At 40.2% G+C, this 12,861-nt stretch overlaps 1 protein-coding gene and 1 long non-coding RNA gene across 3 annotated transcripts; both read left to right on the top strand.

Moving 5' to 3' along the window:
- Positions 1-1,205: 1,205 nt before the first annotated feature.
- LOC111946426 lies at positions 1,206-3,335 on the top strand. Its single transcript, XR_002872148.1, has 2 exons — positions 1,206-1,300; positions 2,384-3,335. It is a non-coding gene; the product is annotated as an uncharacterized LOC111946426 (long non-coding RNA).
- Positions 3,336-6,015: 2,680 nt separating this feature from the next.
- Positions 6,016-12,583, top strand: adprh (ADP-ribosylarginine hydrolase). 2 transcript variants are annotated; one of them, XM_020712096.2, is made up of 8 exons: positions 6,016-6,347; positions 7,159-7,273; positions 7,356-7,464; positions 7,766-7,864; positions 8,788-8,893; positions 9,656-9,922; positions 10,328-10,542; positions 11,936-12,583. In XM_020712096.2, exons 1-8 carry the CDS (start codon positions 6,340-6,342, stop codon positions 12,082-12,084), a joined length of 1,068 nt encoding a protein of 355 aa, XP_020567755.1. In that variant the 5' UTR covers positions 6,016-6,339; the 3' UTR covers positions 12,085-12,583. The 2 variants fall into 2 exon arrangements, with proteins under 2 accessions (XP_020567755.1, XP_004080352.1); XM_004080304.4 differs by having other exon boundaries at positions 6,019-6,347; positions 7,150-7,273.
- The last annotated feature ends 278 nt before the right edge of the window (positions 12,584-12,861 follow it).

Raw genomic sequence — 12,861 nt, 5'->3', positions numbered from 1 at the left:
TCACCAATAAACACTATAGCACTCATACAAATGGTGGTAAATATCCATCAGCCAGTTGCTAGGCAACGGTGCAACTCCCCAGCTAACACTGGGGTATTGTGGCCCGATGTGGGCTGTATGGGGGTGAGTGGGTTGACAAGATTGTCAGAGTTGTTTTTTTAAGGAGAAACTCTCAGATAGAAGACGTGAAAACAGTTGATCACACTGAAGCTCTGATGAAGGCTTCAGCTCTGCAGCTGCCACCGGAGCAGACAGGCAACATTTTTGTCTCGTCTGACATGAGCAGATTTTCCAGAGGCGTCTGGATGTTTGGGGACAGACAGAACAGCAGGAAATTAAATCGAGGTATATCCTCTTTCCCCTTTTTTTATTGGATTTCCTTGTGACAGTAAAAAAGAAAGACATGAGGGAGTGAAATCCATCTTTCTCGGGCAAAATATTTGTATTCAACAGGAGGAACTTTTCATTTTTAAAGCCGATCTGTCCCCATCAGGAGTGAGGATTGAAATGGGTTTATTTTAGGGTATTTTGTTGTTTTAATTAATGTGTTAAAGGGTCATTTTTTGATTAGTTAAAAATAAAATATACAATTAAGAGATATTTAAGAGCCGTAAAGTCAGTATTGGCTAAAAGAAATCTGGGAAACCACACTTGGCTCTTTTAGATCAGATGTTGATAAAAAATAATTCAAGAATCTGCTTTTTGGGTCATTAAACAACATTTTTAATGACTCGTGTAAGGTTTAGATGACAAAAAATCCTTTCTTTGATTTTTTTTTTATCCTTACTGTAAGCATTTAACAATTTGTGTCAAGATCTTTTTGTTTTTGCTTTTGGTTTGTTAATTGAAAACTGTTTTAGCTCTATGAGATACATACAAGTGCTTTACAAATAAAGTTTGATTTGATTTACTTTATCCAGGATGGTGAACATCAGGAAAAGAGGCTCAAACCAGCATGCAGCTGTAATTATTAGTACCGGTACTCGTGTTCTTCTCACAGCTTCACACAGAAAGCAAAATGCAAGAAGAAAAGAACCCCTCTAATCTCTCCATTGAACCAGGATTGGGCTAAACCATTGCTCTAAAAGAAGGAGTAAATCAGCAACACACATTTGCAAGCACAGGTATTGGTGTTACAAAAATATCCATCGCATAATCACAATGAACTGTAAATAAAAGTCAAATGAAGTCAACTGTTTCTGTCCAGTGCAGATACTTTTTGTTCTTCCCTTGACTCGGGGCAATCCAACCAGGCTGCATGTACACCCCAGCCATAACCATGGACTTCCCCGACAACACGGTGGGATTTACCCCAGAGGGAGTTTAGCACAAAAGTCTGTTAAAGCAGATCCATGTTTGGAGACCAACAAATCATTCAGCACTTTTAACCCTTGTGCTATCTTAGATGACCCCACCCTTACTTTGACGTGTTCTCCCTACCATGACGAAGGTGGATAAAGGTGGAAAGATTTCATGTAATCCATGGACACCAGTGAGGATCACAAATCATTGAAGAAAAAAGGTTCAGAGCACTGTCTAGTGGGTCTAGATGACCCCACCTCCAATGTTAAAGTGCCTAGGATAGCACAAGGGTTACACCTACACAATGAAAAGGATGCCTGCATCTCCCTTAGACTTACTGCCCAAGCATTTAGATTCAGCTTCTAATGTATATAGATGCTAAATGTTTTGCTCCAATTTCCCTTTCAAAATAGAAAACAGCACTAAAAACATAAGGATATCAGGTTGCAAAAAGAGGGGAAAACATTCAAAGCAACCTGTTTTGCAAACCTAAATTGTAAAAATACACCAAAAAAGCAGTAAATTGGGAAAAAAAACTGTGTGTCAAACTTAAAATGTTTACATGAAGCCAATTTCTTTCATATTAAGCTTTGAACAATATAATTTTTAAAAAGAATATCTACAGTAACTGCAGTAGCGAGGGTACTCTGTTTTTTTCATCAGTTACATTTCTGCTGTCAAATATTTATCTATTTATTAAGAAAGGGACATTGCACATTAATGAATATTGAAAAACAAATAAATATGCCAGATTTTGGCCCTTGGCTAATTTCCATCTGCATTCCCCTGGCAGGTTAGTGCTTTTGAAGACATAAAAGATTTTATGAGTAAGAGATTACACATTCAAATTCAACTTTTTTATAAAGCAAGAAAATAAAACAGAAGTTAAAAAAAACAAGATACAAAACACAAATAGAAATACAGTATTAAACAAAACAAAATATATTATTTTAAAATACGTGTCTGTTTAGAAATAACATATTCTGATTCCTGGTCATATGTGATTAGACATTTGAGATTTTTTTTAGTCTCAATGGTCTTTTAAAGATGACCAAATTTGTACTTTGTCTCGTTGTTATAGGTATGCCATTCCTGCCAAGACAGAACGTTTTGTGAGGAAGATGTTGGTCTTAATGGTGCCTTCAATGACCTCGTGAAGAGCCATCCATGCATTTTCTGAACCCGTCGAATCCCTTTTGGGGTCCAGGGGGAGCCCACCCAGCTACTGTTGGGCGAAGGCGGGGCCACACCCTGAAGAGGCCGCCAGTCCGTTGCAGGGCCCCTCATGAAGAGCTTTGGATAGCAACTCAACGAAAAGTTTCAGGTTTTAATTGAATTCCTCCCCTTTTTTCCTCAGTTCAACACAATCTTTCACCCTATTTTACATCAATTTTTCAAAATAAAGTGATGCAATTTCATTTCACACACCAAGAAAAAAAAAATCTCCTGAAAAACTCTGGGTGTATAGATTCATCCGAAGGAAAGGGGAGCAGTCATTTGAAACACTCCAACACACGAAACTTGAAACTTTAAAAATGTAATAAGGGTATCCTGTCAACATTATAATAAAGTTAATACAGGATATAGAAATGTCTGCCTCCTAAAATGCTATTATGAGCAGGTCAGATGGATCTGTTTTAGATTTAAAAGGTTGTTCTCTGTTTGCTGTCGTGACACAGCTCTTCAGTCCGACTCCTGGGGGGATTTTAACTCCATTTCTCATCCCTACAAGGTAACCTAGGAGCTGGTTTGTCAGGCTTAGTCTAGCTGACTGTACCTTCAGCTTGTCGCCAAGCAGAACAAAATGAGCGACCCCCATGGAGAGACAAGAGCTGCTCACTGGAGCTCAACTAAGCAACGGGGGGGGGGTAGTTTATAAAAAAAAAAAAACATTGTAATCACAGGAGGAGCAGTGTCTCTGGCTGGTTAATTAGCAGTGGCAAGTTGGGGATGTCTTTGAAGCTTCATGGTTTGGCCACGGCAAAATAATGGGCTGTCGTTGCAAAAATAAAACCCATTCATGAGCAAAAAAAGAAAAAAAAGGATTAATTTATTCACATTTTCTTTTAGGACAATATGCATAAATCAACACTGTGTAAAAAAAAAAGTTTAAAAATAAGCAAGAAAAGCAGCTTGTGTCCATGGCAAAAGGGTAATTAAGCAATTATAATAAAAGAAGCAGGGACAGCACATGTTCATATTTGTTTTCCATATATTTATATGCTGTTTTTTTGGTAATATATCAGCTCTTGCATCTGGACAAAAGGCATAAGCAGACAGGGGAGACCTTTCCTGCTGTGAGTCTTTTCATTCAACACTAAAGTGAAAAAGTTTTCATCTCAATCACATAATCACACAGATCCCCACGATGCGCCTCTTACTGTATTTATTACTTCTTTGTTTTTTGAAATGTTGGGGCATCACATGTGGCAAAGAGCCTCCAGGCTGTTTCTCTCGTGATACCTCACATCCTCAGTCTTTCCTCCCCATCTAATGATAACTACCTGGCAGTGAGGACAAACATCGTGGACGAGCCACAAGGAAACGCTGTCTGGCATCATTAAGCACCACCTGCCACCACCAGCCATCAAGGCTGGGATGGAGTCAGTGCTGCAGTAAAACTGTGCCACCCTGTGGCAGGAAAAAGCTTCGGGGCAGCTCAGAGGCCCTGCAAGCTCCATCTGACATGTTGAGAAAGATTTAAAAAGAAAAGACTTGATTTTAGTATAATTTAATGCAACACTGGTCCCTGAAGGATGTTTTTGTGTGGTTGTCTGTGCCGTGTTTCGCTCGTGGATGTGTTATATATGCTCACAAACAACAACTTTTTTTTTTTCTGGAGCAACAGACTTTACTGAGATTTTAGCTCTAAGACGGGAAGAAATGTGAGAACAAAGATGCAAATCCTAACTGAAGCCTAATGCAGTTTGTAAACAGCGTGTACAGAGCATTTAGTAATGCATGCATGATTTTCAAATTGTAAGATATGCAGATTGTTGTCAACCAAATCCCTTTTTCCTACTACATTTTTAGTTTAAACAAATATGCTCATCAAAAACAAATTATCTTCAGTTTCCATATCTTTAGTGTTATGCTAATTCTTTTTTTTAAACCTGTCAAAACTTCCTAATGCTTTACAGAGGCAGCCTTAACCCTTGTGCTATCCTAGGCACTTTAAAGTTGGGTCATCTAGACCCACTAGACAGTGCTCTGAACCTTTTTTCTTCAATGATTAGTGAACCTCACTGGTGTCCATGGAATACATGAAATCTTTCCACCTTTATCCACCTTTGTCATGTTAGGAATAAGACGTCAATGTAAGGGTGGGGTCATCTGAGATAGCACAAGGGTTAAACATATACAGTGACATTCTAATTTGTTTTGCTTGATATCTTAAACTTTGTGTTTATTCATGCATCTAACATAACCTGTCAATGTCAATTTACAGAAAATGCAATGAAACAGAAACACATTCATAATGAAAAGCTAATGTAGATCAATTTAATTAATGCAAAATGTTATTTTTAATGTAATTTTTTACATTCCATTTAATTTCTCTTATTGTTGTGTCCTGCTGTTACAGCTCTCCTCTTTTTAGGCTGAAAAATCAATGTTACAAAAAAGTAAATTATTGTCAATATAACAAAGGTATAGACCTAATTTCCACTCGTTTACTTAGAACAAACCTAAAAAGTAAGTTTTTCTTTTCTTTTACCTTTTTGGCTACTTAATTCTGTTTGCTACTTTGGATTTTCTTTTAATATTTATGATTAATTGATCTCTGCTTTCAACAATTTTACCACTCATTATTGTGTATCTTGCTTTTTTATGAGCCATGTATCTAGCAATAACTTAAAATTTCCTGTTTTTAATGAGTGAAGGAGGCAATTTTTGTATATTTTTAGGTATTATTTATAATTTTTTTCATGTTTTCTATCATAGCAAGTTGTTGTCTTGGTGTTTGAGTGTTGCACAGACCAGTGTCAATGACAATGAAGATTATCTATGTATGAAAGTTGGATCTTTTTTTTAATTTTATTTACAGGCATTGTGTCGTTTTTAGCCAGAATTAAAAAAAATCTGTGTTGTTTTCAAGGACACAGTTTCTTCAGAGTGGCAAGAGTCTATTAGAAATTCATCTGAGTTGTGGGTTAAACTCTTGGCGCCAAGTAACCGTCCCCTCATTTCCCATCATCACTTTGTTTACACTCTATCCCACTAGATTACAGCCCCTCACACCCTCAACGAAACAATACCGTTGCAAAAATAATAATAATAAAATAAGACAATATCCAGCTTTCCAGGCGTACAGTTTTAATCCGGATAAGGAAAAACAAAGACATTAACAGATCTATTTGTCTACAAGTGGATGCATTGGAATGGAGTGGAGCAGGGAGCCTGTGGAATGCTTATTTTAGCTTTTACATCACTGCTGCAAGCTTTTTCAAACATGTTTTGTCTGCTTCTGATTCACAATGATTTGACCAAAAGAAACACGGTCCTCAGAGATGCAATTTTAAGATGAAATTTTCTTCATATGTGTCAGAAAAATGCACAAGAACATGTTCCACAACTGTGGTTTTCATTGGAGGGGGGTTTTAAGATCAGTACATTAATAATGAAATAATCTTTTAAAATCACTGCAGAGCATTTGTTTTGTCTAAAAATATGCAAAGACCGGTAAAAAACAACATGTGACAACAGGGACGATCAATAAAGGGACTGAGAATGTGGGGGTGTGAATGGTTGATGAAACTGCTGTAACAGAAAACTCTTGACATTTTGTTGTCGTTCCTTCAGTCAGACGCGTAAACTTCAGCTGCTCGCTGACGTCAGTCCTGCAGGTTCTCGGTCAGTCTGTTGCTGGATCCTGGTTCCGGTCTGTCCTGTTACCGCTGGACGCGGTTCTGTTTTCTGCAGGTCTATCCTGAGCTGAGCACGGGCTAGGCCTAGTCTGACCAACAGGGACGAGCCTCGGTGTCTCCTGCAGAGAGTGTCCGCGAAGCGACGACTGATCCCCGGAAAAGAGGCGCTGCGATGGACCGGTGAGGCTTTGGGCGTTTAGAACCAAGTTTTTCATGCAACATTTTAGCGCAGTTATTCCTAAATGAAACGCGAGTTCATGTCTTAAGGAACTTCCCCGTATGTTGCATTAAGATGACACACATAAACCAACACAACAGCTGTTCTTCGATCAATGCATTTTCAAAATAAAAGCTGTTTTTAAGTAGATTTGCTTGCAGAGGTCAAGATATATCAGCTGATCGTTTAAAGAAGTGTCTTTCCTCAAAGTTCACAAACTTCTTCTTAGAAATCAATTCAAGCATGATTCAGATCAGTTATGGGTCAAATAAGCCATTTTATACCATAAATTTGGAATTTTAAAGTATTACAAACAAGTAAGGAAAGAAAGGGGAAAAAAGGGGTCCTAAACAAAAATGTAATAACCACACATTGGCCACTTCCTTACATGTTGTATATTTCCAAGGTAAATAAATCATTAGCTGTTATCATGTTTAATTTATTATAAAATATATATTTTTCTTTTATACAAGATATTTTGCAGACAATAAAACGTATGCAACACCTCAGGAGTGAAGAGAATTCGGACTTAAGGTTATCCCTTCTCAGCTTGATTACATTTTTGATAAGACTTCTGAATTTTGCCCCTTAGTTTTTGCTATTATCTCAGTTCACAGGGATGCATTGCTCCAATTTGTTTATCAATTTTGTTTTTTAATTAAAATAAGGCTTTTTTTTTTTGGGAAAACAATTATCACCACCATCAGCATTGTATCTTATAGATTTTTTTAAGATTCTGATACCCACTAAAGCTACTTCTATCAGACCAAGCAGAAATGCTTCAGTGGAGCACTACAAGGCTGCCATGCTGCTGAGCGGTGCCGGTGATGCTCTGGGCTACAAGAATCAGCTGTGGGAGTACAACGAGTCTGGACCAGCAATTCACCAGGTCAGAGCTGCAACACAGCTGATCATACAGAGGAGGAACCAAACTTTGAACGCTGTTTAGAAGCTCTAGCCTCCTCTTTCAGGAGCTGCAGGAACTCGGTGGTCTGAAGAGCATCAAGGTCGAGCTTCCTGATTGGCCGGTGAGCGACGATACAGTTCTGCATCTTGCGACGGCTGAAGGACTGGCAACAGGTGGAGACCGAAACAACAACAAAAAACTCAGTGACTCCTTGTTTTAGCTTGTTTTGTTTTTTTAAAATAAAGATTTGATTAGATCGATTCGACCTAACAGTTCACATGCTTCTCTTTAAACGCTCCAGCTAAAGGTTAATTCTAATTTACAGTCTTGGCTTGATTTGCTGATCTATTATAGCTTCGCTCAAGTGCAAGAAGAAAGTGGGAAATTCAACTTGACCTTTAGTGTGATGAAGCAAACAAGCAGCTTTTGCTCTCGTCTTTAGTCTCCTGTTCGAACACGTTGTTCTCATTGTAGGGAAGACAGGCGAGGAGCTCCTGCATGAGGTGGCTGCGCGCTACGTGGAGGGAATGAAAGACATGGACGGGAGGAAACCAGGGCCTTCCAGCATTCTGGGTACATTTTTTTTAATGAAATCATCACCATTGTGTTCAAATGACCTCACTACTCAGTACTTAGTGTGCTATAAAGGGCGTTTGCCATTTTGTCCGGGTGTTCGCATCTACAATTCCAAAAAAAAGTGCCCTGCAAACGTCCCAGAAGTCTTGATGAAAAACTAATGTTCCTCAATGCTCACTAGTTTGGTAAATATAGACCACAATCCATTGTGTTTGAATGATGTATCATTTAAAAAGGAATGAATTAAAGTTTTTTTTAAAATAAGTTTCATCATCAGAACACAGTGGATTCATAAATAGTCTTTGCAACATGTTCTTATTTTTTTGTAGGTTTTTACTTTTTGGCAAATGGGTGGTAGTGGTTCAGGCGGTTGAGCGGGTTGTCCAATGATTGAAGGGTTGGCGGTTCGATCCCCGCTCCCACCAGCCAACTGTCGTTGTGTCCTTGGGCAAGACACTTCACCCTCCTTGCCTCCACTGGTGTGTGGATGTGCATGAATGGTACCGGTGATGGTCAGAGGGGCCGTAGGCGCGAACTGGCAGCCACGCCTCTGTCAGTCTGCCCCAGGGCAGCTGTGGCTACAACAGTATCTACCATCACCAAGTATGAATGAGGAATGAATGAATAATGGACACAATGTAAGCCCTTTGAGTGACTTGAAAAGCGCAGATAAATCTAATCCATTATTATTATTATTATTATATTTGCTCTGAAAAAAAGAAAAGGAGTGAGCATGTGTCCAAATTGCAATCATCATCATTGTTATTATCATTTATTTATTTATTTCTAAAGGACCTAACCCAGGGCACTGGATGGTCCCGCACTATATAGTCTTTTTAGAGGTTAGGGAGTAGTGCGTAGTTTCGGATACACACCCAATTTGTTGACGACCGCTGCAGAGATGTCCTTCACTCTCTTAGGTGTTTCCCAGCTAAAGCCTGGAGAAGAAGGGGGCTTCAGAGTACCGTACAACCCTGAGGGGACCGGCTGTGGAGCAGCGATGAGGTCCATGTGCATCGGCCTGAAGTAAAAACTACAGATCGTTTTTTTATAGGATGTCCAAAACTTTTATTCTAAAAGATTTGGGTTTTTGTTTTAGTCAGAAATGGGATCTAATTAAATATCAGAGGTGGTTAAAAAGTGCCTCGTCATATTTTAAGATGAGAATGTTCCAGCTATGAAATGAGACTTTAAAAAAGGACCTAGTAATATTAATGGCCATGAGCAGGGGATTAAAGTCTAATCTGTCTTGGCATTTCTGAAACTAAATGACTGCATAATGGAACAAAAGTACAACTTGTGACAGATATTTTTGAGAAAGAGATTAAAGACCCACTTCAGTCGTCATTGGATCTATTTTAAAAGCCTTCCCAGTGGTCTTCTAATTATGATTGTGCTGTTTTTAGCCCAAATCAAAGGATCTGTGTTGTTGTCGAGGACATCGTTTCTGCAGTAGCTCACTAGAAATTTGCCTCGTACTTGTGGGCCGGATTATTGCCGCGGTGCCACCCCGCTCCCTGTTGCTGAGAGCTCTCTGTTTACACGCTTTGCTGCTAGCTTACACCCACGACCTAACATTACCAGAGCAACAAAAAATGCTGAGCAATATCGGAGCTATCCAGCTGTACAGTTTTCTTAAAATATGTGCCCCATTACCAGAAAAATACCACAAGAGGAATGTCAGAAACACAGTTTTCATTGGAGAGGGTCTTTAAATCAGTGCTTTCTTTCAATTTTAGTAAGAATAGAGATGTTTGAAAACTTTTTTTTTGGGTTTATTCATAACAGGTACCCGAGACCGGACCAGCTGCTCTCATTAGTGGCCGTTGCTGTGGAGACGGGCAGGATGACCCATCCTCACCCCACCGGCTTTCTGGGAGCTGTAGCATCGGCTCTTTTCACCGCCTACGCCGTCCAGCGCAGGCCAATCACCACCTGGGGTCTGGGGCTGATCAACGAGGCCTGTCCCATAGCCAAAGTGTTTGTGCAGGGCCGGGAGTTTGCCGTGGAGGAGACGGAGAGGGACTGGGGATACTTTTGTGACAAGTGGCAGTGGTACGAGCTGCTGAAACAGGGATTTGCTATTGTGTCGTGCTGCAGCCAAATTTAGGCGTGCATCATCAACAGCCTGCAAGAACCTCTGTGAGCTGCAAGGTTACTGCATGGCAATGTGACATTGTAGTGACAGGCTGCAGCTCAGGTTCACTCCAGCAGCATAGTTTGTATTCTACACTACAGCCCCCCTGGATTAATGGAGTAATCGATTACTTGTCTATCCAGTTAAGATCACAAACATCTGTCCTGCTGGAATGCAAGTGTGTCAGGTTAATGTAAATCCTTTGTGTGCTTCAGATAACATCTTGTAATCTCCACTGGCAGAAACATCAGCCACACCAGTCTCTGTATCCTAAGTCCATACATCTATTTCTTTCAATTCACATGTTTTTGTTGGGATGCCAGGTACCTGGACACGAGGGGTATCTCTAACGGAGTGGGACCTGTCATCTGGCCCCCCGCGTACGGTCCGGCAGAGAGGGACGAGGCCTACAAGAGCTTCAGTTTGTCCGGCTGGGCCGGACGGAGTGGCCACGACGCCCCGATGATAGCGCTGGACGCCCTGTTGGGAGCAGGTCCAGACTGGGAGGAGCTGATGAGCAGAGCCGCCTTTCATGGAGGTTAGTGGCTCCATCAAGGAAGTGTGCAGTTGGCATACTAATGTCAGCTTTAATCAAACTTTTAGCCAACTACGCTTTTAATTAAAATGTGTCCTGGGGGGGGGGGGTTAACATATTTCTTATAACAGGAGCCCTGAAGCTTTTGCACATCATAACATTGAAGTCATTTGGTGCCATACTTTAATAAGTTAGAAACTAGTTCTTATGAAGGAGACTTTTATTTATTTAAAGTGCAGCATTTCTCTTTAGTTATTTATGGTTGCATGTACAGGAATCTAGTCTTATAATGTCTATATCCATGCAAAGATGTGTAATCATTCAGAATTATGTGGGTTTTGATTTTTAAATCCCACCGCCTAGTCTGTCCATTAAAAGACCCACTCCCATGAAAATTGTGTTTTTAACATGTTCTTGTGGCGTTTTCTCATGGAGGATACGTATTAAGAAAATTAAGCTTAAAAATCACATTTCTGAGTATTTCCTTGATTCAAATTGTTGTGAATCAGGAGCAAATGAAAAATTGCCATTATAATGGCTGGGACACGAGCTCCCTGCTCCACTTAAACAGAGAGCTCTCAGGAACGGGAAGGGGGGGCTGGGTTGCTCCACGACCAACAGTCCCGCCCAGAACTCAGGCAAATTTCTAATGAACTCCTGCCACTCTGCAGAAGCTGTCCTAGAAAAAGACATTTTAGATTTTAGCTAAAAACGACATAATTACAAGACCACTGGGAACACTTAACATGGATCAAAAGATGATCAGAGTGGGTCTTTAAGCTAACAAACAAAATTTTATAGAGTTAATACCTCTATCATTTCTTGGATATCAAACTGTTAAACTCTGATATGAAGAAACAAAACTAAAATAAATTATCTTTAATGCTAGTACCTATGAAACCAGATCTCTGCATCCATCTGAAGTAAGGCTGCATGATGTGATGAAAACTCGGAACATTAGTGATCAATATTGCGATGACTTTATAACTTGCAATACATGAGCAAATAGTAAAATAACCAAAAACATCCATTCCTTTAATAACCCTTGTGCTATCTTAGGCACTTATACATTGGGAGTTGGGTCATCTAGACCCACTAGACAGTGCTCTGAACCTTTTTTCTTCAATGATTTGTGAACCTCACTGGTGTCCATGGATTACATGAAATCTTTCCACCTTTATCCACCTTTGTCATGGTAGGGAGAACGTGACAATGTAAGGGTGGGGTCATCTTAGACAGCACAAGGGTTAAAGTAACCATTTATTGCGATTTTCGCCATCTTTTGCGATAAGAATATTGCACCACTTGATATTGTGATAGATTTGCTATCTATTCTGCAGGCCTATTAAGATTTTTAAGTAAAAGTTGTGATAATATCTCTACCTTTTCTGCTCAGGTGACAGTGACAGCACCGCAGTGATTGCTGCCTGCTGCTGGGGTCTCCTCTATGGCACCAAAGGGGTTCCTGAAGGCAACTACTGCAACCTGGAGTACCGGGACCGACTGGAGCGTTGTGGCGAGCAGCTGTACGCCCTGTCACAATGACCTGCTCCCAGAGTCAGGTTTGTCCGGCTGAGGAGAATCTAGGCCGGGCTGACGCATTCTGTAGCGCGTCCATCTGGAGGGCTGTCACTGAGCCGCAAAGTGTGCTGGAAGAGAGAACTGCTGACCCACTAACCCATTGTCACTTCTGCCATAACAAGGACACTGCGCCACACGATGAAGGCCAAGAGGACGGCGTGCACAGGGGTCCCCCTAGTGCCCGTTCTGGAGTGAGCAAGCGTTGATGTTCCACAGAACAAATTCAAACTAATGGCAATAAGAAGCTCATGTAAACACGGCCCTCAGAGGTAATGACTTCACTTTGTCGACGGGAAATAAACGCAAATTCTTGTGAGCTTTAAATGAAATCCTCTCCTGCAGTAACTGAAATGTAAAAAAACAAACAAAAAAAACATCTCAACAGCTCAGAAGATGCATCGAAAACCCACAGAATGAGCACTGACTGCATCCGACGCAACATGGAAATAAATGTAAAAACCAACAATTAGTAGTTGAGTTGAAAACTTTATTTTTTGATCATTTTTTTAATTTTTTAAAACTTTTTTTTGTCTTGTTCTTTATTTATTTGAAGTTCCTACAGGACAGAAGAGGGGGCCAAAGGGTGGTTTAACTACTAAACGGAGTTAAAAAAATGTGAAAAATCCCCTGCTGTTTTCACGGCCCTCCTTCCGCGTTGTTCGTGGGAATCCCTCCGTAGTCCGAGATTCCCGTTTTGCTAGCAAAACCTCGCAAGGCTTAAAAACACTTGAAAGAAAAAGT

This window comes from Oryzias latipes, chromosome 19 (genome assembly GCF_002234675.1).
Source record: "Oryzias latipes chromosome 19, ASM223467v1".
NCBI lineage: Eukaryota > Metazoa > Chordata > Actinopteri > Beloniformes > Adrianichthyidae > Oryzias > Oryzias latipes.
Note: the sequence above shows the minus strand (reverse complement) of the source record. Positions and strands in the feature narration are given on the sequence as shown.